At 36.1% G+C, this 26,444-nt stretch overlaps 1 protein-coding gene across 1 annotated transcript; it reads right to left on the bottom strand.

Annotated features, from left to right (window-relative positions):
• Positions 1-24,793: 24,793 nt before the first annotated feature.
• Positions 24,794-25,126, bottom strand: LOC116752713 (keratin-associated protein 21-1-like). Its single transcript, XM_032629452.1, has one exon. The coding sequence runs from the start codon at positions 25,124-25,126 to the stop codon at positions 24,794-24,796; it is 333 nt and encodes a 110-aa protein (XP_032485343.1).
• Between the last annotated feature and the right edge of the window lie 1,318 nt (positions 25,127-26,444).

A 26,444-nucleotide genomic window follows, 5' to 3' on the forward strand; every position in this document is an offset into this window, starting at 1 on the left:
TAGTATTACCATCAGCTCTTCTGATGGTCAAATAATTTCTTTTCTCCAAACTTCAGTTTCCTCAGCTAAAATATCATGGCCTTGGACCGCATGCTCTGTAAGGGTACTGTTTATTAAGTAAAGAAAAGTCTTCCTTGTTTATTGCAGAAAGCATGGCTCCATCCCTTAGACATCCTCTGAGACACAATTCATAAAGTTTCCAGACAACACAGTCTTTATATTTTTTAATTAAATCCAATCCAAACCTTTTGTTCTTCTCATAGAAACTCAGTGGCAATATTATCAAAAAGTTTATTATCACAAGTTGGTATTACTCTTCACATTTACTTCTCCAGCTTAAAATCTGCCAAGTACATTGGTCGTAATACCTGTGACTGTTTCTACAGGATTAGTATTTTGCTCAATATGAAATTAAGGAAGAAAATTTAGGAAATATATTACACTTTATTTAAAGCAAAGTTTACTATTACAACTTAGGACAATTGTCACACCCTATATGTCATTTTGATTTACATCTTATTAAAATATTTATCTCACCACCTATAAAATGCACTTGTGTTACTCAGTACATCCTTGTCTGTTTTATAGGGCATAGATGGGAATTCTTGACATACAACCTGGTCTCATTAAATATTAGCTATGAAATAGAAGAGATTTAGAATTCCCATGTTTTAATCAAGGAGCATTGCAGGCATGGTCGACATTTGACTGTGAAGCTATGCATCACTTAACTGAAGATTGTGACAATGGCAAAAAGCTATCTCATTGTTCTTGCCTATTTCTGATACTCACAGAAAAGTGCAAAACAATCTTTGCAATGTGGGATGTTCGCAAAACAAGTGACTGTGGCAAAAACAACTTTTTACTGATTGCTTTACTGAGGAAGAAAAAAAAAAAAAAATATATATATATATATATATATATATATAAAATCTCCAAAGAGTTTCTGGCTTAGTACATATGAAGTCTTTGAATTAAAAAAAAAAAAACTCTTTTAACTCTTTATTTTTCCATTTTATAAGAGCTATAGCAAGAAACCAATGAAAGCTAAATTGAGCCTCTGTTCTTCCTTATTCAATCAAAAGCCACAGCTTCTGGTCCAAAGCCAACTTCATCCTTGAGACATGATGGTGAAGATTGGCATGAACAGATGTGATCACGTGACCAGAGTTGTTTTCAGTTCTTACAATGTGGCTATTGTGGCCATAAATAACCCTTTTCTTGACCCCAAGAATAGCCAATGCAAGTTCAATGGTACCATCAAGGCTGAGAACACAAAACTTATAGTGATTGGAAAACTCAGCTCCATTTTCTAGAATTGGGATACCACCAACATCAAACAGGGTAATGCTGGTGCTGAATATATTGTAGAGTCCATGTATCTTTTTTTTTCACAGTTTTATTGAAGAATAGTTGAAAGAACTACATATGCTTAATGTGTACAACTTAATGAGTTTGGACATATGCAAGCACCCATTGTACCATCACCACAATCAAGGTAATAGACATATGCTATACTTCCCAAAGTTTTCTTGTAATAACAACCTGAGAAAATGCCAAGCCCCACTATTAGAGTGAAGCCAAAAGGTCATTTTCTCTCCCACTTCTGCTGATGCCTCTGTTTTGGGAATGAGACTAAACCAAGAGAAATGACAACTCCCTCAAGATTGTCACCGAAGCGTTGTACTGCACCAAGTACTTGACTCCTTTAGCCAAGGTCATTCATGAAATTTTGGCATTGTGAGGGAACTAACAAAGCTCTGACAACCACAGTCCATGACATTACTGCTGCCCAGAAGACAAAAGATGGTCCACTGGCAGTGGCACTATGGCCATGGTACTGTCCAGAGCACAGCCCCTGTATTTCTTGGCACAGCCCAGGCTGTGGGGGAAGTTATCCCAGAGCTGCCTCTGAAACTGACTGGTGTGGTCTTCTGTGTCCTCACACCCAACCTGATTATATTAGGTCTGACTTACTGTGTAGAGAATGCTACTGTATAATTTTCCAAGGCCTGCCATAACAAACTGTCACAAACTGGCTGACTGAAGACTATAGAAATGTATTCTCTCACAGTTCAAGAGGCCAAAAGTGCAAAATCATGATGTCAGCAGGATTAGTTGCCTCTTGGGGACTCAGGGGGATAATTGTTCCATGCTTTTCTCTTAGCTGCTGACAGTTGCCAGCAATCTGTTGGCATTCTTTGGCTTGTAGATGCATCTTTTCATTCTCTGCCTCTGTCCTTCACAGAGACATTTAATGTACAGGCATTCTCCCTGTGTATCTCTTTTCTCCCTCTGTGCATATCTCTGACCAAATTTCCCTCTTCTTTCCTATAAGGACATCTGTCATTGGATTAACTGGGGTACAGTCTAATCCATATTACCTCATCTTATCTTGATTATACATGTATCGGCAAATACATTTTCAAGTAAGGTCACATTCTGAGGTTCTGAGTGGACATGAATTTGGACAGGATACTATTCAACCTAGTAGAACTACCAAATACGATGCATTAAGAAGGTGATGAAGCAGACATTGAAGAGTTCTCTGAAGATCATATCCTGAGATATAAAAAAGACCAGTTTGCCTCCTTTGATATTCAAAGTGAAAAATCACACCTTCAGCTTTGAGGCTGAGGTTGGCATTGATTCAGTGAATACTACATGAAGCTCATTTCCCAGTGGGAGAATTAATATAACCATAGCAACCATGTGTTTGACTTCATGGTCTACATGGCCACCAAGCAGTAAAAGCTCTGTATCACCAACCCAGCAAGGACACAAGAAAAAGAAAATTCTTCAGTTGCAGGGGAGTAATTCCTCCCAACTCTAACACTGAAAATCTCCCATCCTCTATAGGATCCCCATCTCAGGCTCCTAAAGAAAGATAGGAGATTAGGGATCCCTGCCTTGTCAGGTGCCATTAATATTACCCTAAAATCTACAGCAGCACATAGGAGAGGGATGGAAATGGGAAAGCCAAATTGAGAAATATGCCTTCAATTTAATTAGTATTTGTTGAGAGCTTCCTAAAAAACATAACATCACACTAGGCACTACTGAAAATAAAAAGATGAATAAGACCCAGAATAGGCCTTCAAAGAACCTCCAACTTAGTGAGGAAGAAAAGTGCATATACAACAAAATCACTGACTTATTGGGTAAATAAATGGAGATAGAAGGTGGGTGACACAGGAGTAGAGAAAAAGGAAAGAGAAATGATGTGAAACAGTCCTCAGAGAACTTTAGTCATGGGTCCACTCAGGGCTTTTATCCTTGCTATGCTTCTACCTGCAACTTTAATGTCATGAGTCTATGTGACTCATCCCCTCACCCTCTTCAGGTCTTGTTCAGATGTCACCATCTAGGCGAGGCCTTCCCTGATCATTCTTATTTATAACTTCTATCTTCCCATATATCTTTCTCCACTTAATTTTTCTTCGTATCATTCATCACCATATAGCCAATTGTACTTTACTTATTTATTTTGTTTACTCTCTTTTCTTCTCAATAAAAAGAAAGGTATGCTTTTCTTTTCTTCCCCCACCACAGGAACAAACTAGAGAAAAGAATCTGATATACTGGGGTCAAATAATAAAGTAATTTAAATATCAAGGTATTGCAAAATGCATGGAATTCATTTTAAATATAGTGGAGAATAAGAGAAGCTTTTGAGCAAATGAATGACATAATCAGGTTGATATTCTGAGACACAGTGATCATTACTTCTTTGCCAATTCATTTAGTCATATCCTATTTCCTTGAAACCATTATTTGATAAACACTCTTGAGTAAAAAAATCTCTCTTTGAGTATTAGCCTTAATTGCATTGGATTTGTGGCAGTTTATGTAAGCAGCATTCTCCAGTATTCTCCAGGAACACTGGGCCTGGGAGGTATTAAAAGGTATTCCAAAAATCCAAGTTTCCAAGATGAAAAATACACTGTCAAATGCTGTAAAATAAAGTCCCTTCAGGGATATTCACAGTATGCATTCATTCTTAAAATTTTACTTGAGCACCTCTTGTATGACAGGCAGTATAACAAGAATACCAACTGGAATGTAAGGGAGAATTTTTAAATGTCCTCTGGAGAATCATATAGAAAGAACCAATCTGACGTCATTCAACAAACTAACATATCTGTGCAATAAAAATACTTTTAAGTTGAGAAATAATTTTTTAAGTTTTTTTTGAAAAGTACTGTTTTAGAGTATATGTTAAAATATGAAAGTCTTATGAGTGTACAGGCTTCCTAAAGAAAATCATGGGTGTTTCTACACAGAAATAAAGAATAAGCCATGTTAAGTCAAACTGGTTATTTTAAAAATAACCATGTGGAGGCAGTTTTGCCTGCATTCAACTGAATATTTTCAAAATAAGCTTTTGATAGAAAATTGATTCAGACCTACCAAGTTAATCTCAACTCAACCTCAGTAGAGTATGTATACTTGACCATGAGACTTGAAAATCCTTTTTCAGATGCTGAATGAGGATTGAGTTTCAGTGAATGAGAAGAAAGCTTCTGAAAATTGGTACTTTATTTGAAACTATTTTTTGCAAATAATTTGTACTATATCATATTGTGCAGTTATTTGTTTGCATAAGTGTCTTATGTTACGAATTGTAAGATGTGTAAGGTCTTTAAAAGTAAGAACCCTACTATTACTTTTAGTTTTTGTTTGATTTTGCTCTGTGCATTCTATACTCTGGAAACCATCTTGCCTTGTGCAGGCTCTTCAGAATACTAGAACCACCATACATGTTGCTTTTGTGGAATTATTTTGTTCTACCATTTTATTCAGTTAAGTATCTGTTCCTTTTTAGATTTTGGACTTTCATGGGACTATAAAGAATTGCAGTTGCTATTTTCACCACCCCAAAAATGCTCAGTTGTTCTGGACAATATTTCCTTAACATGTACAATTTCATCTTGTTCTTCTGGAAATTCCTTTCTATTTTACTTCCCAATTATCACTGGTAATATGTCATTACTTTCAGTTCTTCATTAGTAAAAATTCACCACATTAAATAAAATGCAAAATTTACTACAACTTAATTCATCTTTCCCATACTCTCCTTTTCTTTTTTGCACTGATACTCTCATGTTAATCATAAACAATGACTTTTTGCCACCCTAAATAAAATTCAGAACCTTTGTATCACCAACCTTCATTTGTAAAGTGAAGTCCTCTCCATAAAAACACTGCAAACTCCCAGAATATGTGGTAGTAAAGTTTTATATTCTTCTTCCAGCTCTTTACTACTTCTTACCAAATGTACTATTGATCTTCTAAACTAATTTTTCTTTCTTGAATCAATGCTTTTTCTCTATGCTGGGAACATCATCAAATTTGGAAATTTTCATTTGTTTCCCCCTCTTGACATTGTTTATCTCCTATGTTCTTCATCCTTCATGAAGTTTCTCCAATTTGGGAGAAAAAAATAATTATTAACCATCATTCATCCAAAAAAATAGAAAATAAGCCATTTATTATCCCACTAGATACTTTGTATCCCACTAGATACTAGTGTAATTATCCCACTAGATACATATATATTAGATTTAATCTATCCAATTCTATAAAATAGTCACACAAAAATCCAGTATTATTATAATATTTATAGAAATTCCTTTAGTTCAAAGTCAGTGTTCATTTAATGTGGTCTTTAAAATGCACGTATAATTTATAGTAGATTACATCATGTGTAAGAAATATTTAATAATTATAGATTTATGTAAATAAATACATTTAATTTTGAAAGCAGGTGATTGGGTTAACAGTAAATCATATCTGTGTTGTGTTTTCCCTTCATTCTAAGAGGATCAGCTATGTTTTTCTTCTTCCTTCTAATCATTAGCCTTCCATTAGTGTGGCATTCTGCCTTGTTTTCTCATTTTATTTCTTCTAGGTCTTTCTTCATCAGTCTCCTCAACTCTACTTTCTTCTCCTGCCTACTTGACTCTAAGAGATTTTTTTTTTTTTTTTTTTTTTGCTACTCCACGATGCATGTGAGATCTTAGTTCCCTAACCAGGGATTGAACCCATGCCCTTGCAGTGGAAGCACAGAGTCTTAACCACTGGACCACCAGGGAAGTCACTCTAAGAGATTTTTAATGCTTTCTTTTGCCAATCCCAGTGACCTCTCCCCATTTTTGTGTTTCTCAACCTCTGCTGTGTTCACCACAATTGATCACCTTCTTCTTCAAACCCTTTTCAATACCCTCCTCATTCTCCCTGTACTACCTTACCTCTCACATGTTTCTTCATTGATTCCTCTGCCTTTAAATTAACTCTAAGGCAGTCTTCCAAGATTCAATTCTTTGACTTTACACCCTCTTCCTCTAAATTCTCTCATTACATTACAGTTTGTACTCTAAATGCAATGGCTGGCCTGTTGAAGGCACTCAATTAAAACTCAAAAGAAAAATATGCATGAGTAAATATTTTCTGTCATGTTTACAGCTTTAAATAACAAATTAATATTAGTCACTTTCAAATTGGTAAGTCATGTACTCTCCTCCTTCTTGAATCTACAAATCTCAGCTAGGCAATTCCCTTCTTGCAGGTGGCAACTCTAAAAAATGCACAACGTGAGAGTTGTGAGTTAAGTTTTATTTGGGGTAAAATGAGGACTATAGCCTGGGAGACAGCATCTCAGATAGCTCTGAGGAACTGCTCCAAAAAGGTTGGGGGAAGGTCAGTATATATGTGATTTTGCTGAAGGGGGAGTACATGCAATCAAGCACATATTTTTTGCAGAAATTTTCTGCTAATCTCGTAAAGGTTACTGCTAGTCATGAGTAGCAGACATCACAACAAAGGATTTTAGTGCTTTTCTAGACATGAGGAGATACAAAAATTGGGCTCATATACAAAAATTGGGCTCATAAAATCATCTCCTGAAAATACCTAACTATCTGAAGACCTGTTCTACCAGTTTTTCCCAGAGCACAGAGTGCCTTATTTCTGCTCTCCACCCTGAACTCCTTTCAGGGGATGTTGAAAGTCAGCCAATGCAGCAGCACATGATTTAATCTTTGTAGGGGTAGATGGCAAGTGCCAATGGAAAGTGCCAATTTGTAGATGACACATGTGTTATCATAACCTCAAATCCATGTATTTCCAGCAAAACTGACTTCTCCTGAAAATATTCCTGCCCGTTAGTAGCACTACCTCTCCTGATGATTACTCAAGTTCAGTATAAAAGTACCACATCTACTCATTTATTTGTGTCACTAAACCCAATAATTTTCCATTGGGAATGTCACATGTCCATTTCTCTTTACTCTATTGTTACAACAGCTTAATTCTGGGCATAATCTCCTCACTCTTGGATCCCCCACTGAACCATTAGCTCCAGGTACTCAGACATCTTGCATTTCTACACTCCAATCTATTCTGCACATGTTACCAAATTTGTATTTCCTATCACAGGTTTCTTCTGTTTAACATTCTGGGTTTCATGTTCTGCTCATTCTTAATCCTCTGCCTTGCTCACAGATCTTTTTAAATATACTTGCTCACCAACCATTCTGAACCTGTTCAACACTCTATTGCAATAATCCTAAAATTATTTATTAAATTCATACATATGAAAGACATCAACCATATTCCCTAGACCACAAATTTAATGCCCATTTTCATCTCTGCCTCTGTCCCCAAGTAGTTCTCCCACCTTGAATTTTGCCTTCTTTTCTAATCTACTGGCCTAGTTCTTCAAGTCCAATTCAAGTTTTCCCTTCTATGGAATCATTCTGTGGTCACCAGAGTCTTCTGACTTCCTGCCAATCTTCTTGTTTGTGTCACACAGCTATTATCTACTATGTAGCTATTACCTACTAAGTTGTGTTCTTGAGGTGTTAGTCTTGATTTTCCAAATAGGTTTGTTCTTTGATGGCAGGAACTGTATTTAATCTGTGTCTCTACAACACCATCACAGCAGTGATCGAACACATATTAAGTGCTCAATGAATCCCTGTTGATCCTGTGCTGGGCCCAAGTGGAAGAAATATTTGCCACTAACTCTTAATTTGACATCATTTGTTTAAGAGCCACGGTTGCTGAAAATGTGAGCCAAGAGCATCAGCATCACCAGGGAAATTGTTAAATATAAAAATCCCCAGATTCTACTTGAGACCTACTAAATCAGAAACTCTAGTGGTGGGGCCCAGAAATCTGTTTTTCAAGCCCTCTGAGTGATTATGATTTACACTGTCATTTGAGAACCATGTCTATGGATGAATCATCTGGTCGTCAGGACAATGTTTCTAGATAAAATAGTGCTGGGCAACACAAATGGTTAATTTACTGAGCTTTTTTTTTTTTTTTTTAGGACATTCTGACCTGCTTAAAACAAGGCAAGTGGTGATTAGCAATGTCCTTATTGTGATTCACAAAGTTTACATGATAATGGAAACACAGCCTATTTGCACAATCCTTCTTCAAAACCTAAAAGGTTTTGCAGCAAAGGTTAATATTCCATATTTCTTTTAACTTTTGCCTTATTGTCCCCCCAAACTGAATTATCATGTAGTTCTGAAATTGGAAGCTAAAGAACAGAGGTTATTGTTGAAAGCCACATACTTCAGAATATATTGGAAGATTTTAAGACCCAAACATTAGATTTCAGTTACTCCATTCACCACCCTTTATGGATAACCTCATCTTAGAGGATCTGAACAGAGGTGAGATCAAGAAAAGAGACTGAAGATGCTGAAGTGAGGACCCCAAAGAAACCATTACAAGTTCAGAATGTTTTAAGGGTAATTGAGGGAACTCAGTGTTGACCTGTAATCTGTTCAAGGGCCACAGTTGTACAAAGGGAAGCCATGAACCCCAGAAACTTAGCAGTTAATTTCATTTCCACCTAGTTGGGTAGTGTGTTAGAATTCTCCAGAGAAACAGAACCTTACAAGATACAGTGTAGGTAGGTAAATAGATGATATGTACACGTAGATTATAATAGGAGATACGTAGAGTATATAGGATATAGATGATATTAAGCATATATAGGATATATATATATATATATATATATATATATATATGTTGGCTATTATAAGAGATAGGAAAGTTTTATTTTGAGCAATTTGGCTCACATGATTTTGAGAACTGTCAAGAGCAAAATCTGCAGGGCAGGCTGGAGACACAGGGAAAAGTTGACATTGTAGCTCAAGTCTAAAGGCATTCTGTAGGCAGGAGTCTCTCTCTGGTGGACCTGGCTGTGTTTTTTCTCTTAAGGCCTTCAACTGATTGAATGAGGCACACCCACATTATGGAAGGCAATCTGCTTTACTAATTTAAATGTTAATCTCATCTTTAAAAATGCCTTCACAGAAACATCTAGACTGATGTTTAACTGAACATCTGGGCTTCATAGTCTAGCCAAATGGACACGTAAAATTAACCATCACAGATGGTGAACAGTCTGAGTCCTTGATGTTTATTATAACATAATTCAGGTTCTCCACACATATTTAATAACAGAGCTACTTTGAGCTTTAATCTCAATCAAATGGAAAATATATATCTCCAGGTAGCAGTTTAAAAAAAAAAAAAGATTTGGCTGCTTTGGGAAAGACTTTTCAATGATTTGATCTGAGGCACAATTTTTCTTAGCAGACTTTATGGTAATATTGAACATCTTCTCACTCATGGAAGTGCATTTTATTTCCTGGGGAAGCTTTTATAAAATGACAACAGTCCCACCCCAGACCATTAAACTGAAATTTCAGGGACGGGGTCCAGGCACTGACACTTAATGAAAGCTCTTCCAAGTGAAACTGATGAGCTATCAGATTTGAGAATCACTGCTCCAAATAAAGGAAATGTCCTACAAATCCAATCATCTGAAGAATCTGATATTGCAATGGCTGAGAATAACAATCAGTCACCTGTTTAGATTCATATCAACAAAATATAAGCTTCCTTTATAATTGCTTAATATCTTACCTTAAAGTTTAGTATTAATATTGTAAACATTTTTATATTTGTGTCTATTAGATGATTAGTCCTGGTCTTTCCTTTGAATTTTACACTTTTGATTTAGTTTTACATGTGTACCTCATAGAAAATACATATTTGTCTTTGCAGTTTTCTTTTATCTTCTTTTTTCTTTATTTTGCTTTTATAGTTCGTAGTTTCTTTTAGTTCCAACTCCTCAAATTGTCCTTGTTTTTATTATTATAGTCTGAATATTTTCCTAGTTTTATATATTTTTTTCTCTTAGTATTTAATATATTTATTCTAATTTATACATATTTTAATTTTTTATACTAAATGATGTGTTTAAGTGGTTTCAATGCTCACCATTAGTGCTTGGAACCAACTTCCCTATCTATAATTTATTTATTTGTATTCGACCTTCAAATGGCTAATGTATATCTTCAAGAATTTTATTCTTTTGTTTTGTCACTGTCAAAGATACACTAATAATCTGCTGATCCGGTCCTGCCCACCAGAAAGACAAGATCCAGCCTCATCCACCAGAACACAGGCACCAGTCCCCTCCACTGGGAAGCCTACAAAACCCACTGAACCAACCTTACCCACTGGGGTACACACTAAAACCAACAGGAACTTGAACCTGCAGCCTGCGAAAAGGAGACCCCAAACACAGTAAGTTAAACAAAATTAGAAGAAAGAAAAACATACAGCATATGAAGGAACAAGGTAAAGACGCACCAGACCAAACAAATGGAAAGGAAATATGCAGTCTACCTGAAAAAGAATTCAGAGTAATGATAGTAAAGATGAAACAAAATCTTGGAAATAGAATGGAGAAAATAAAAGAAACATCTAACAAGAACCTAGAAGAAATAAAGAGCAAACAAACAATGATGAACAACAAAATAAATGAAATTCAAAATTCTCTAGAAGGAATCAGTAGCAGAAAAACAGAGGCAGAAAAACGGAAAAGTGCTCTGGAAGATAAAAGAATGGAAATAACTACTGCTGAACAGAATAGAGAAAAAAGAATGAAAAGACTTGAGGACAGTCTCAGAGACCTCTGGGACAACATTAAACACACGAACATTCGAATTATAGGGGTCCCAAAAGAAGAAGGGAAAAATAAAGAGACTGAGAAAATATTTGAAGAGATTATAGTTGAAAATTTCCCTAATATGGGAAAGGAAATAGTATCAAGTCCAGGAAGTGCAGAGAGTCCCATACAGGATAAATCCAAGGAGAAACACGTCAAGACACATATTAATCAAACTATCAAAAATTAAAGAAAAAGAAATTAAAAGAAGCAAGGGAAAAGCAACAAATATCATACAAGAGAATCCCCATAAGGTTAACAGCTGATCTATCAACAAATATTCTGCAAGCCAGAAAGGGGTGGCAGGACATATTTAAAGTAATGAAAGGGAAAAACCTACAATCAAGATTGCTCCACCCAGCAAGGATCTCATTCAGATTCGATGGCGAAATTAAAAACTTTACCGACAAACAAAAGCTAAGAGAATTCAGCACCACCAAACAACATTTACAACAAATGCTAAAGGAACTTCTCTGGGCAGGAAACACAAGAGAAGGAAAAGACCTACAATAACAAACCCAAAACAATTAAGAAAATGGTAATAGGAACATACATATCAATAACTACCTTAAAATATAAATGAATTAAATGCTCCAACCAAAAGACATAGACTGGCTGAATGGATACAAAAACAACACCCGTATATATGCTGTCTACAAGACACCCACTTCAGACGTAGGGACACATATAGACTGAAAGTGAGGGGATGGAAAAAGATATTCCATGCAAATGGAAATCAAAAGAGAGCTGGAGTAGCAATTCTCGTATCAGACAAATAGACTTTAAAAAATATATATCACAAGGGACAAAGAATGACACTACATAATGATCAAGGGATCAATCCTAGAAGAACATATAACAATTGTAAATATTGATGCACCCAACATAGGTGCGCCTCAATATCTAAGGCAAATGCTACAGCCATAAAAGGGGAAATTGACAGTAACACAATAATACTAGGGAACTTTAACACCCTACTTTCACCAATGGACAGATCACCCAAGATGAAAATAAATAAGGAAACACAAGCTTTAAATAACACATTAAACAAGATGGACTTAACTGATATTTATAGGACGTTCCATTCAAAAACAACAGGATACACTTTCTTTTCAAGTGCTCATGGAACATTCTCCAGGATAGATCATATTTTGGGTCACAAATCAAGCCTTGCTAAGTTTAAGAAAATTGAAATCATTTCAAGTACCTTTTTTCACCACAACGCTATGAGACTAGATATCAATTACAAGAAAAAAACTTTAAAAAATACAAAGAGCTGGAGGATAAACACTACACTACTAAATAACCAACAGATCACTGAAGAAATCAAAACATACTTAGAAACAAAGGATAGTGAAGACATGACAACCCAAAACCTATAGGATGCAGCAAAAGCAATTCTAAGAGGGAAGTTTATAGCAATACAATCCTACCACAAGATACAAGACACAGCTCAAATAAACAACCTAGACCAGCACCTAAAGCAATTAAAGAAAAAAAAAAAAAACCCAAAGTTAGCAGAAGGAAAGAAATCATGAAGATCAGATCAGAAATAAATAAAAAAGAAATGAAGGAAACACGCATAAAGATCAATAAATTTAAAAGCTGGATCTTTGAGAAGGTAAACAAAATTGATAAACCATTAGCCAGACTCATCAAGAAAAAAAGGGAAAAGACTCAAATCAACAAAATTACAAATTAAAAGTAGCAACAACTGACACTGCAGAAATACAAAGTATCATGAAAGATTACTACAAGCATCTATATGCCAGTAAAATTAACAACCTGGAAGAAATGGAAAAATTCGTAGAAAAACACAACTTTCCAAGACTGAACCAGGAAGAAATGGACAATGTAAACAGACGCATCACAAGCACTGAAATTTAAACTGTAATTAAAAGTCTTCCAACAAACAAAAGCCCAGGAGCAGATGGCTCCACAGGCGAATTCTATCAAATATTTAGAGAAGAGCTTACACCTATCCTTCTCAAATTCTTCCAAAATATAGCAGAGGAAGGAACACTCCCAAACTCAAGTCTACGAGGCCACCATCACCCTGATACAAAAACCAGACAAAGATGTCACAAACAAAGAAAACTACAGGACAATATCACTGATGAATAGAGATGGAAAAATTCTCAACAAAATACTAGCAAACAGAATCCAACAGCACATTAAAGGATCATAAACCATGATCAAGTGGGGTTTATCCCAGGAATGCAAGGATTCTTCAATATACACAAATCAATCAATGTGATAAACCATAATAACAAATTGAAAGAGAAAAACAATATGATCCTCTCAATAGATGCAGACAAAGCTTTCAACAAAAGCTTTTCAAAAATTTCAACACCCATTTAGGATAAAAACCCTCCAGAAAGTAGGCATAGAGGGAACTTACCTCAACATAATAAAGGCCATATATGACAAACCCACAGCTAACATCGACCTCAATGGTGAAAAACTGGAACCATATCCATTAAGATCGGGAACAAGGCAAGGTTGCCCACTCTCACCATTATTATTCAACATAGTTTTGGAAGTTTTAACCACAGCAATCAGAGAAGAAAGAGAAATAAAAGGAATCCAAATCTGAAAAGAAGAAGTAAAGCTGTTACTGTTTGCAGACGACATGATACTATACATACAGAATCCTAAAGATGCTACCAGAAAACTACTAGAGCTAATCAATGAACTTGGTAAAGTAGCAGGTTACAAAATTAATGCACAGAAATCTTTTGCATTCTTATACACTAATGATGAAAAATCTGAAAGTGAAATTAAGAAAACACTCCCATTTACCATTGCAACAAAAATAATTAAATATCTAGGAATAAACCTACCAAAGGAGACAAAATACCTGTATGCAGAAAACTATAAGACGCTGATGAAAGAATTAAAGATGATACAAAAAGATGGAGAGATATACCATGTTCTTGGATTGAAAGAATCAACATTGTGAAAATGACTATACTACCCAAAGCAATGTACATATTCAATGCAATCCCTATCATACTACCACTGACATTTTTCACAGAACTAAAACAAAAAGTTTCACAATTTGTATAGAGACACAAAAGACCCCAAATAGCCAAAGCAATCTTGAGAAAGAAAAGTGGAGCTGGAGGAGTCAGGCTCCCTGACTTCAGACTATACTACAAAGCTACAGTAATCAAGACAGTATGGTGCTGGCACAAAACCAGATATATAGCTCAATGGAACAGGATAGAAAGCCCAGAGATAAACCTGTACACATATGGTCACCTTATCTTTGATAAAGGAGGCAAGAATGTACAGTGCAGAAAAGACAGCCTCTTCAATAAGTGGTGCTGGGAAAACTGGACAGGTACATGTAAAAGAATGAAATTAGAACACGCCCTAACACCATACACACAAATAAACTCAAAATGGATTAAAGATGTAAATGTACAGCCAGACACCATCAAACTCTTAGAGGAAAACATAGGCAGAACACTCTATGACATAAATCACAGCAAGATCCTTTTTGAGCCACCTTCTAGAGAAATGGAAAAAAAAAAACCAAAATAAACAAGTTGAACCAAATGAAACTTAAAAGCTTTTGCACAGCAAAGGAAACCATTAACAAGACGAAAAGACAACCCTCAGAATGGGAGAAAATATTTACAAATGAAGCAACTGACAAAGGATTAATCTCCAAATCATATAAGCAACTCATGCAGCTCAATATCAAAAAAACAAACAACCCAATCCAAAAATGGGCAGAAGACCTAAATAGACATTTCTCCTAAGAAGATATACAGTTTGCCAACAACACATGAAAGAATGCTTAACATCATTAATCATTAGAGAAATGCAAATCAAAAACTACATGAGATATCATCTCACACTGGTCAGAATGATCATCATCAAAAAACCTACAAACAATAAATGCTGGAGAGGGTGTGGTAAAAGGAACCCTCTTGCACTGTTGGTGAGAATGTAAATTGATACAGCCGCTATGGAGAATAGCATGGAGGTTCCTTAAAAAACTAAAAATAGAACTACCAAACAAGTCAGCAATCCACTACTGGGCATAAACTCTGAGAAAGCCATAACTCAAAAAGTGTCCATGTACCACAATGTTCATTGCAGCTCTGTTTACAATAGCCAGTGGAAGCAACCTAAGTGTCCATTGACAGATGAATGCATAAAGAGGATGTGGCACATATATACAATGGAATATCACTCAGCCATAAAAGAAACGAAATTGAATTTTTGTAGTGAGGTCGATGGACCTAGAGTCTGTCATACAGAGTGAAGTAAGTCAGAAAGAGAAAAACAATACTGTATGCTAACACGTATATATAGAACCTAAGAAGAACATAAAAAAAGGTCACGAAGAAGCTAGGGGCAAGACGGGAATAAAGACACAGACCTAGTAGAGAATGGACTTGAGGATATGGGAGGGGGAAGGGTAAGCTGTGACAAAGTGAGAGAGTGGCATGGACATATATACACTACCAAACATAAAATAGATAGCTAGTGGGAAGCAGCCACATAGCACAGGGAGATCAGCTCGGTGCTTTGTGACCACCCAGAGGGGTGGGATAGGGAGGGTGGGAGGGAGGGAGACACAAGAGGGAGAGATATGAGAATATATGTATAACTGATTCACTTTGTTATAAAGCAGAAACTAACGCACCATTGTAAAGCAATTATACTCCAATAAAGATGTTAAAAAAAATTACTACCAGATGTGTTTAACGATGTGTTTTCCAGGCAAGTTATTTTATATTAAAAAGATAAAATGCCGGGCTTCCCTGGTGGCGCAGTGGTTGAGAGTCCGTTTGCCAATGCGGGGGAGGCGGGTTCGTGCCCTGGTCCGGGAGGATCCCACGTGCCGCGGACGGCTGGGCCCATGAGCCATGGCCGCTGGGCCTGCGCGTCCGGAGCCGGTGCTCTGCGGCGGGAGAGGCCACAGCGGTGAGAGGCCCGCGTACCGGAAAAGAAAAAAAAAAAAGATAAAATGTTAAAAAAGTAAGAAGAACCTAGGGCCACGACGGGAATAAAGATGTAGACCTACTAGAGAACGGACTTGAGCATATGGAGAGGGGGAAGGGTAAGCTGGGACAAAGTGAGAGAGTGGCATGGACATATATACAGTACCAAATGTAAAATAGACAGCTAGTGGGAAGCAGCCACATAGCACAGGGAGATCAGCTAGGTGGTTTGTGACCACCTAGAGGGGTGAGATAGGGAGGGTGGGAGGGAGGGAGATGCAAGAGGGAAGAGATATGGGAACATATGTATATGTATAACTGATTCACTTTGTTATAAAGCAGAAACTAACACACCATTGTAAAGCAATTATACTCCAATAAAGATGTTAAAAAAAATACACAACCTTGTATTGTGTGTGTTTCTGTTTGAAGACATTTATTTCATATGTATTTTTTACTCATTAGCATTGAACTCATAGCCAACAGCACTGGAACTCATGACTGAACAGAGCTTATCTAAAACGTGTATTTTCTCCAGAGGGCACATCACAGTCTTCCCGTGCTTAGGAAGCTAGACTGAACTGCAGTGCTATGCCTGGGGCCCATTTTAAACAGTGAAATTACCAACAAAAGGCACAGACATATAGAAAATCTGCACTGAATATACTGTGAAAAGTGTGCTTGTTCTAGGTATGAGGGCGAAACGAAGCCAGAGGATTGTCTTGTTTGACCTCAGCCAGGAAAGTGCATATCGGGTGACCAGACCTTCCTCCCTCTGCGCATGTCTGCAAATGATTGCAAAAGTGCTGCATGTATTCATGTTGGATTTACAAATAGATTTCAGCTAGTTGGTACATTTACAAATACAGAATTCACAAATAAGGAAGACCAACTCTATTTATATTGATTACTTATTGAAATGATAACATTTTGGATGTATTGGGATAAGCAAAATACATGCTAAAAGCAAAAAAAAAAAAAAAGATTTGTAACATTTAATGTCATGGATACTGATGAATCAGGTTGGAAACCAGACATACACAATTGAAATGAACAGCTGAACATTATCCCTGCCAGCCTATGAGGAGGGCACCGAAATAGGAGACAAAAATATGTCAGTAACGTATCTGACGCAAAAGATACACAAACTTGTTAGGACCAGTAAAACATGTTTATTTGGAAATATAGTAAGTCACTTATATACGAACCTTCAAGTTGTGAACTTTGAAAATGTGAACAGACACTCGCATGTCTGATCACGTAAGTTAGTTCACGTGTCTGGCTTACATTGTCACGTGCGTGCATCCTCTACAAATCGTTGTTCTTTTATGTACTTTACTGCACAGTCCTGTATAGAGTACAGTAGTACAGTATGCTTATTTCGAGCCCAGGATGTCCGGAAGCAAGCATAAAAACAGCTGTGATGTAACTGGTACTGTACTGTACTTTTCAAGGTATTATACTGTAAGATTAAAAATTTTCTCATTTTTTTATGTATTATTTGTGTGAAAAGTATTATAAACCTATTGCAGTATAGTACTATATAGCCAATTGTGTTAGTTGGAGACTTAGGCTAACTTTGTTGGACTTACGAACAAATTGGACTTACAAACGCGTTCTCAGAATGGAATTCCTTCATATGTAGGGGACTTACTGTAATCACAATATAGAAACATAGAATAAGAAGGTAGTGGGTTTACACTTGGACTATGGTCAAAATGAAGTCTTTTGCTTTCCAGGAAGATTATGGAGTAACTCAGGCCCCCTCAATTGCAAATAGGACTTTCAAGAAGACAATCAAAAAGTTTTCTGCAGGCTCTGAATATTCTAGGAGAAACGATGTGATTGTGAGACACTGAAATGGAAAAAGCCTGGGATAATCATTTAGAGGAAAATGTGCACTGCAATTACATTCTAGCAGCAAGAATATCTTCTATAGAAAAATGGTTGGTATCCACAGCAGGCAGAGTAATAGCCACAGCTGTAGCCACAACCATATATATCCACAGCCATATCCACGGCCATATCCAGAACAATATCCACAGCTACCACATGAGTTTCTGTAGTAGTGTTTACATTGTGTTTACAGGAGGGAGTTTGGTAGTTCTGTAGAGGATCAGACAGAGGTTTCTGAAGTCTGAATGTTATCTCTTGCCCTAGGACTTTTAATACTACCAGAAATAGGTGGAACACACAACACAGACTCTGTGGCCTCATTATCACAGCAATTTTCATTTTTAAAAAGCTCATCAAACTAAGGACAACAATTTTTTCATGTAGTTATGTCCAAGATTTGGCCGTAGCTAGGCATGAAAATTATAAGAAACCAGATGTAACCTTCACATTGATCAAGCATGTCTTGTGGAATGTAATCAGACCTAATTTAGATTTTCATCCCAGGAGGCATTAACTCTTCTGTACTTCCAGGTACATATATGTGCGCACTGGGAGATGCTCCAGCATCTCATATCTCAGAATTGATAGGAAAACACTAGGGCTGGAGGTGAGAGGCAAACAGCAGGGGCATAAGGGGAGAAATTCTCAGGTTATACCTACAAAAATGTGAATGGAACCAGGTAGAATTCTACTGCAGTTGTGGCTAGTGCAAAAGTCAGGTGAGGCAAAGAAGATCTGAACTGGTACAAAACAGGAATTTGATATAATATATCAAAATAAAAGCGACCATGATTTTGTCCAGTGCAACATAACCAACTCTAGTTAAGCATTCTTGGAATATTTCAGTATGATACTTTCTTTGAAACATTTTGCCCAGTTACATCATCAAAATTTTATCTACACAAATCCTACTGATTCTTCAAAGCACAGCTTAGACTACACCTCGTATTAGAAGCATTCCTGGACATTCACAATGTGCTTTAGCTGTACTTCCTCTATTCTTCCATAGCTCCCCATGTCTAAATCTACTGTGATCCTGAATATGCTGTATTAGCACACTGTTTTAATTACCTGATTCCTTCAGTCAATTGTAACGTAAGACAGATAATTTTATCTTCTGTGACTCTAAAGACCTAAGCACTCACTGATGAATGAGAGCCTGTAAGATTTCTTCCACCTGGAAAAATTGTAATTATCTTGATGTATAGGATGTTATATAAGAAAAATAACAACAATGATAATAACAATTAATAATATTTATATTTCCCTTTATAGCTTTGAGGCACACTCATATTTATTACTTCATTTGATTCTTACAAAAACAATGTAATAAGAAGTTGTGGTATTTATTGTCATATGCACAGACGAGAAAACAGAGGCCAAGGAGAGTTGTCTTGCTCAAGGACTCTCAGCTGTTTAGTAATAGAGTTGAATTAGTCCAAATCCTACTATAACCATAAAATCTAGGGGAGGATCCATGAACTATTTTTTCCTCCAGTTTTAAGATGGAAAATATTCACTGCATCTGACTAAAATTACCAGTATTTTGCCTTACACTTTTATCCTCTGGATTTCCTTTTTTTGTGATCTTTGCCATTCTAGCCAAAGCATGCTGTAAACCATCAAGCGAACAGCTAAGTCCCTCTCAGAACTGCTCCATAAGACTTAAGTACCACACAGTGGTATTAGAGCTGTTCTGCTCATGCAAAGCCATTCTCTGTCTGTTGAGAGTAGAAATTCCTTAACACTCTGCAAGTTAATTTTAGAAATTATAGCATCTGAGTGGAAGTGATTATAACTTTTCTAGGCATCTCAAATTTTAATCAATAGGATATAAGCACTCTAGATCAGCAAATTTCATGTCAAAATTAAAACCTCAGATTCTAGGTTTGCTTTCTAATTATGACTGTACCACTTTTGCAATTCTTTCCACTAAAATATAGTCAGCATTGGCTCCATTCCTGCAAACTTCATGACCCTATCCACATTTCACGTGTCACCTGCTATTCCCCAAAATAGCTCTAGCATGACCATATTTACTTACATCATTTCATTACTTGTTTTTCTAGGCAGTGACTGAACCACACAGTTTAACTTTACAAGAATTTTTGAATGCCTACATAATGCAAGCACTATTCTGGGGCATAGAATATTGAATAAAAATATGTATATAGTGCTCAAAAGTGAGCTCTAGGCTTTGAAAGTCTCCAGGGAGAGTGAACACCATTTCCATTTGGACCAGTCTCCATCCTTTCACCACATGCTACTTGAAAGATTAGTCATTTCAAATTTACATTTCCTCACTTATTCACTCTTCAGTTTACTGCAACCACTATTTACTGTTATCACATTACTCCCTCCAAAAAAAAAAAAAAAAAAAAACACTTTTCACGAAAGATCCTATGTCTTTTGTCAAACCTGATGGAAACTTCTCAAGTAATTATTACAATTTGCTGATAAAGTAAAAATACAGGGCCAAATCACCAGAAAACAAACTATTCCACTAAAACCCACTAATTTGTTACTAATAATACAATGACAAATATTATATCAATATACCTGGTGTCACAGTGTATTCTAGCATTCATAACTATGGAGTATATATATATGATACATGTACAAAACATCTAAAAGAAGTGCGCCTACCTATTTGACATGAGGAAACAAATTATTGATTAAAATTCTGGGATTTTCAAAATATTATCAATAAAAATAATATATAAAATTGTCATTTTTGTAGATTAAGATGGTTAAATGTCAACAATTTCAACATTCAACAACCTAATAATAAATAAAATAACAAAACATCTACTGAGTTCTCACGGTGGTATAGAATGCATATTTTATTTAGTTCAGTACTCTCAACAATACTGATCTAGCACTATTCTATCATTTTACCTTTGAGTGTACTGATAGATAATGTTCCCACAATCACACAGCTAATAACTGATGGCGTCTATGCTTGAGCATATAGTGTGACTCCAGAACCTAGGCTCTCCATCACTATCTATACAATCTTCTTATTTTAAGTGTGATCATTTGTATGACCTTGAGGAAATGATATCTTGAAGGAGAGTACAGTTAAAGACAATGTTTCCTGCACCGGAGAATGTGGATATTGACTCAAAATAGGCTTAAGATTTCTGAACATACAAAAATATTGTGGCCTCTCTTCATTTATTTCCATGGATCTTTCTTTTCTTTCTTTCCTGTTTTTTTTTTCTTTTTCAGGCTCATAATTAATACATACCTATTGTAAAACTTTCAAAGAAATAAACTTGTTTCTCAATAACAGGAGGGATATGACAGTGGTGTGCTGTTGTTTAATGACTTCTGTTGGGAGTATGAGGTCTGATTTGCTAATTTCCATGGCATACTAGCATGATTGGTTTCAAGTTACCAACTGGCTTACAAAATTGCTGAAAGCCTATACCATCTTCTAGTACTTTAAAATTTAAATTTCATGTTTAAAACATTAATCAATACAGAATTTCTGTTGTGTATGGTGTGAGGCAGGCATCTATCTTTTCTGTGTCTAAACAGATGGCAAATTGATAGATTGCACTTACTAAATACGCTATCTCAGATCAAAACTTTGCCTTTACTGGAACCCCCTCCCGCCCCTCCAGAAGTCTTTTGCATTGAGTACTGTGGTCTTACTGGTTCAGAATGATCTACTGCCTATATGTTGATAGCATGGCTAGATTGTCTGATCTTTACTGGTGGCCTAACATGGTTTCTCTTCCTAGCTACAGAACTCTCTGGGCTAGCTTGTTGAGACCTTCTAAAACCACATGGAAGAGTAGAAATATATCATGAAATACTTATAGAATTTTACATTTTCCAGGAGCCACATTTTAAAAAGATAAAAAGGTGCATTAATTTTATAGCATATTTTATTTAACCTAATATATGCAAAATATTATCACTTAATATATAACCAGTATTTTTAAAATTATTTGATATAGTTTTCATGAATTTTTTACAGTAAGTCTCTGAAATCTGGTGTGTTCTTTATACTTAACAGCTCTTAGCCACATTACAAGTGCTCAATACCCACATCTCTCTAGTAGATTCTATATTGGACAGTGCAGCTTGAGAAAATCTGAGGATTCCTCTATGGGTGTAGTCATTGATTATAACTTTTCCAGTAGCAGTTACTACTCTGGAAATAAGCAGCCAGCTTATTTGCTTCTTTTTCTAAATTCCTCTGCCTTGAATTCTATTTTCCCTCTTATTTAACTCACCAAATTCAACACATCCTTTATGTCTCTGCTCATATACCATTCTCCTTTGGAAGCAATTTATGACCCTTGTGTAGCCTCCTCTTCCCATATTCTGGCTGACTTAAGCTTCCCCCTGGAGTTCTTGTTCAGTAGCCCTATAACACCTGCAAGCATACCTGCTATAATGTGAATCTATGATTTACTATTGATATTTTGTATCCAACTGGGTATTTCAAATTCTTAGAAGGAACGATGTGTTTTATATCTCTATACCAAATCCCAGCACATAGCTGGAACATGAACTTAAGGTTTGTTAAATGACTGAAAGAACAAATAATGGATTTTACAGTTTAAAACCTTTACAATATGCAATAGCTCATCAAAGAAAAGAATTTTGAGTTTCCTCATAAAGGGGTTATAAAGTTTAAATCATTTCCTAACTATAGAAAAAAACTCATTCATGGCAATGGTCTTTCCTTTCCTCTATAATATGATTAGATATGTGAAACCAAATCTTCATTTTTCCCAACATTCACCAAACCCATACTACATACACACACACACACATATTTTCTCTAATTTTAATCATCCTTATCTCTCTTAACATTATCGCCATTTTCTCATTTCACTCAAGCTGATAGCATCAAATTTTCTTGGAGTGATGGTCATAACATTTCAGATTGTGAGGCTAGATTATGAAAATGCTTCTCTGGATATATAAATGATTTCATACATGCCTAATAATGGATAGAACCTTTTCTGGATACATAAATTATTTTATATATGCCTAATAAATTACATTTTTCCTTATTTTAGACATATATTTGATGAGGAGGAACATAAGGAAACAAGTTAGATTTTTCAAAGAGCTTTAACTGTTAGAATCCTCTGTCTCTGCTTGTAAGACTAACCTTAGGGTTACCTAGAGCATAGTTATTCCTCAGATCAGACTAACAAATGTTCCGGCTACAAAAACCATCCTGCTCTTGAAAGAACCCCTGTTTCTTCATCAGTTAGACAAATTATATCCTGGACATAACCTTACACCAGGGCAGACTTTGATGGCAGGACAATCTTCCTTGGTTTGGGCCGTTTTGTGGGGTCTCCTAGCTCCAGGGCCCTCAGTGTCAGACTTTGGGCAGTGACCCACGTCATGCAAATAAGACACAACATCTTTATCACTGCTGGTTGAAACTCGATTGCTACTGAGTCTGAAGAGGCTTTTCTGTTGTAGGATCTAAATGTTAGAGTTTGGGAAGATCAGATGAGGAAAGAACACTAAAGTTAGAATCCAACAAAGCAATAGGTTCTACGATTCAGTAATTTAACTGGACTTTTAAATCTCATTCTTGTATCTGTCCCAATTAAGACATTAGACAACCTTATTAAGCCACTAGACCTTACTCTTTTCCAGCTGAAAAATGTAGTACTACCTAAGCAAACCCAAAGCTTAATGAACTCCTCTTCCCTCTGACAATAGCTACTGTCCTTTCTAGTCTTTTTTTGTAACTGGCATCAGCTCATTTGTCACAACTTTCAAACACCTCCCTGAGCTATATCCCTAATATTTCAGCCCTTACTATATCTCTAATATTTCAGTCCTTATTCTCTTTCCCATTAAGTTGTTTTATTTCCTCCATTGCAACTGTCAGTCTGAATTCATCTTAATTCTTTTTTACTGTTGATTTTTGTCCTCAGGTACCAGAATGTAAACACTGTGAGAACAGGAAACTTGTCTATAGTTTTCCTACTGTGTCTTCACTGTATAGAATAAGACTCTTTCAAAACTATCTGTCAATTAAGTGACTTGAATAAATTTCCTCAATCTCAATAAATATGTGCAAATAAATATATTTGCAATTCCATCAAAAGCAGATGACATAGTAAAATAATTTTATTCTAACTTACCCTTTCCTAGTTCTTTATTCCTCATGTACTTTAATACCTAGCTCTGCTTCTAATTTCTCACTAATTCTGGAAAGTATCTCTTCCATTCCATTATTCCTTTAAGGACTCAAGCCACCTCTTCTGTACCTTGGACTCTGCATTAACATCCTGGATAAAGTGTCATTCCTCCTTCTCTTTCCCCTCCAGCTCCATCCTAGACACAGTGAGATTTGGAAAGCAAAGTTCTGAAATACTGTGAGATTTTTGCTTGGGTATATGAGTGCCTGAGCATGTGGGATACAAGAAACAGGTGGAGAAGACATTATTCCTGGTGCAGGTATAAGAAGGAATGTTTGTATTATATCAAGGAAGAACTCAACACTCAGGCAACATGTTAGCCCAATTTTCAACAAAGGCCATATTATCTGAAAAATGACTAATTCACAAGCAAGTACACAGAGATTTGTTAGGAGCAATGGACCATTTTTATAGAGGATAAGTGATTTTTCCAACTGTACAATGTTAGGATCATCAACACAGTCATAATAGAGAATCAGAGATTAAGAGAGTAAAGCCTAACATTTGGAAAAGAGTCAGATGATACTACCATGGAGCTTCAGGCCACAAAGATGCCAATCTAAAAATGGGTAGCTGGAGGTCAAAGTCTCTGTCAGGCATGTAATTTCTTGGATACAGAAATCATGGGTTATAGATCCTTGAATCACCATTATCTTTAGGTGTGTTGTTTCAGAAGCAAACAAGGCTTGGATAGTGATGTTTTAGCAGCAAGAAGAATAACATCTCCTATAGAAAACTGGCCAGTAGCTGCAGTAGCCAGAGCCATATCCACAGCCACATCTGGTTCCATAACCACAGCCATAACGGGAGCCATATCCACAGCCGTATCCTAAGCCATATCCACAGCCATAGCGAGTCCCATATCCACAGCCACAGTAGAAACCATATCCACAGCCATATCTGGTTCCATAGCCACAGTCATATCCACAGCCATAACTAGTGCCATATCCATAGCCATAATAGGGGCTAAATCCACAGCCATAGCTGTTTCCACAGCCATAGCCACAGAAGTTGCCATAGTACTTGCAACACATGTTGTTAAAGGAAGTGGATTCAGGTGGGTTGCAAGAGGAAGTTTCTGAAGCATGTGTGTCATCTGCTTCCCATGGACCTTTATATACTGTCAGTAATTGGCAGAGCATACCATTCGTTCCCTGACATAGACAACAAACATGTAAGCAACCATTATATGCCAGTCACTGTTGACAATCAATAATAGTTTCTTTAAAATGAGCTCATTATTTTGGATACTCCAGTTTTATTTAAAGAGCATCATTTTAATTTGTTCTGCTGAAGAATTGTCTCAGTAGAATCATGTGCCCAATAACTGATTTTTTGGTTGGGTTGTTTGTGGGGTTTTTTGCCTTTGAGTTGTATGAGATGTTTGTATAGTTTGGATATTAGCACCTAGTCAGTCACATCATTTGCAACTATTTTCTCACATTTCGTAGGTTGTCTTTTTATCTTTTCAACTGATTCCTTTGCTATGCAAAACCTTTTAAGTGTAATTATGTCTCATTTGTTTATTTTTGCTTTTATTTCTCTTGCCTTAGGATACAGATCCAAAAAATGATGCTATAATTTATATCAAAGAGTGTTCTGCCTATGTTTTCTTCTAAGAGTTTTATATTCTCAGGTCTTACATTTAGGTCTTTAGCCCATTTTCAGTTTGTTTTTGTATTTGGTGTGAGGGAATGTTCTACTCTCATTGTTATATATATGGCTGTCCAGTTTTCCCAGCACCACTTGTTGAAGAGACTGTCTTTTCTCTTTGTATATTCTTGCCTCTTTTGTCATAGATTAATTGATCAAAAGTGTATGAGATTATTTCTGGGCTCTGTATTCTGTTCCACTGACCTATGTGTCTGTTTTGGAGCAAATACCACACTGTAGTGTAGTCTGAAGTCTGGTAGGGTTGAACCTCTAACCTTGTCCTTTATTATGACGAGTGCTTTGAAAATTGGGGGTCTTTTGTTGTCCTAGTTTTAAAAATATTTTTCTATGAATTTTAGGGTTGTTTAAGGATTATTAGTCCTAGTTCTGTGAATTTTAAAAATATTTGTTCTAGCTCTGTGAAAAATGTCATAGGTATTTTGATAGGGATTGCACTAAATCTGTAGATTTCATTGGGAGGTATGGCCATTTTTATAATATTAATTCTTCAAATCTAAGGACACAGGATATATTTCCTTTTCTTTATATCAATTTCAATTTCCTTCATCAAATTTTATAGTTTTCAGAGTATAGACATTTCACCTCCTTGTTTAAGTTTATTCCTAGGTAATTTTTGACGCAGTTTTAAATGGGATTTGTTTTACTTTATCTTCCTAATATTTTATTATTAGTATATAG

This window comes from Phocoena sinus, chromosome 4, assembly GCF_008692025.1.
Source record: "Phocoena sinus isolate mPhoSin1 chromosome 4, mPhoSin1.pri, whole genome shotgun sequence".
NCBI lineage: Eukaryota > Metazoa > Chordata > Mammalia > Artiodactyla > Phocoenidae > Phocoena > Phocoena sinus.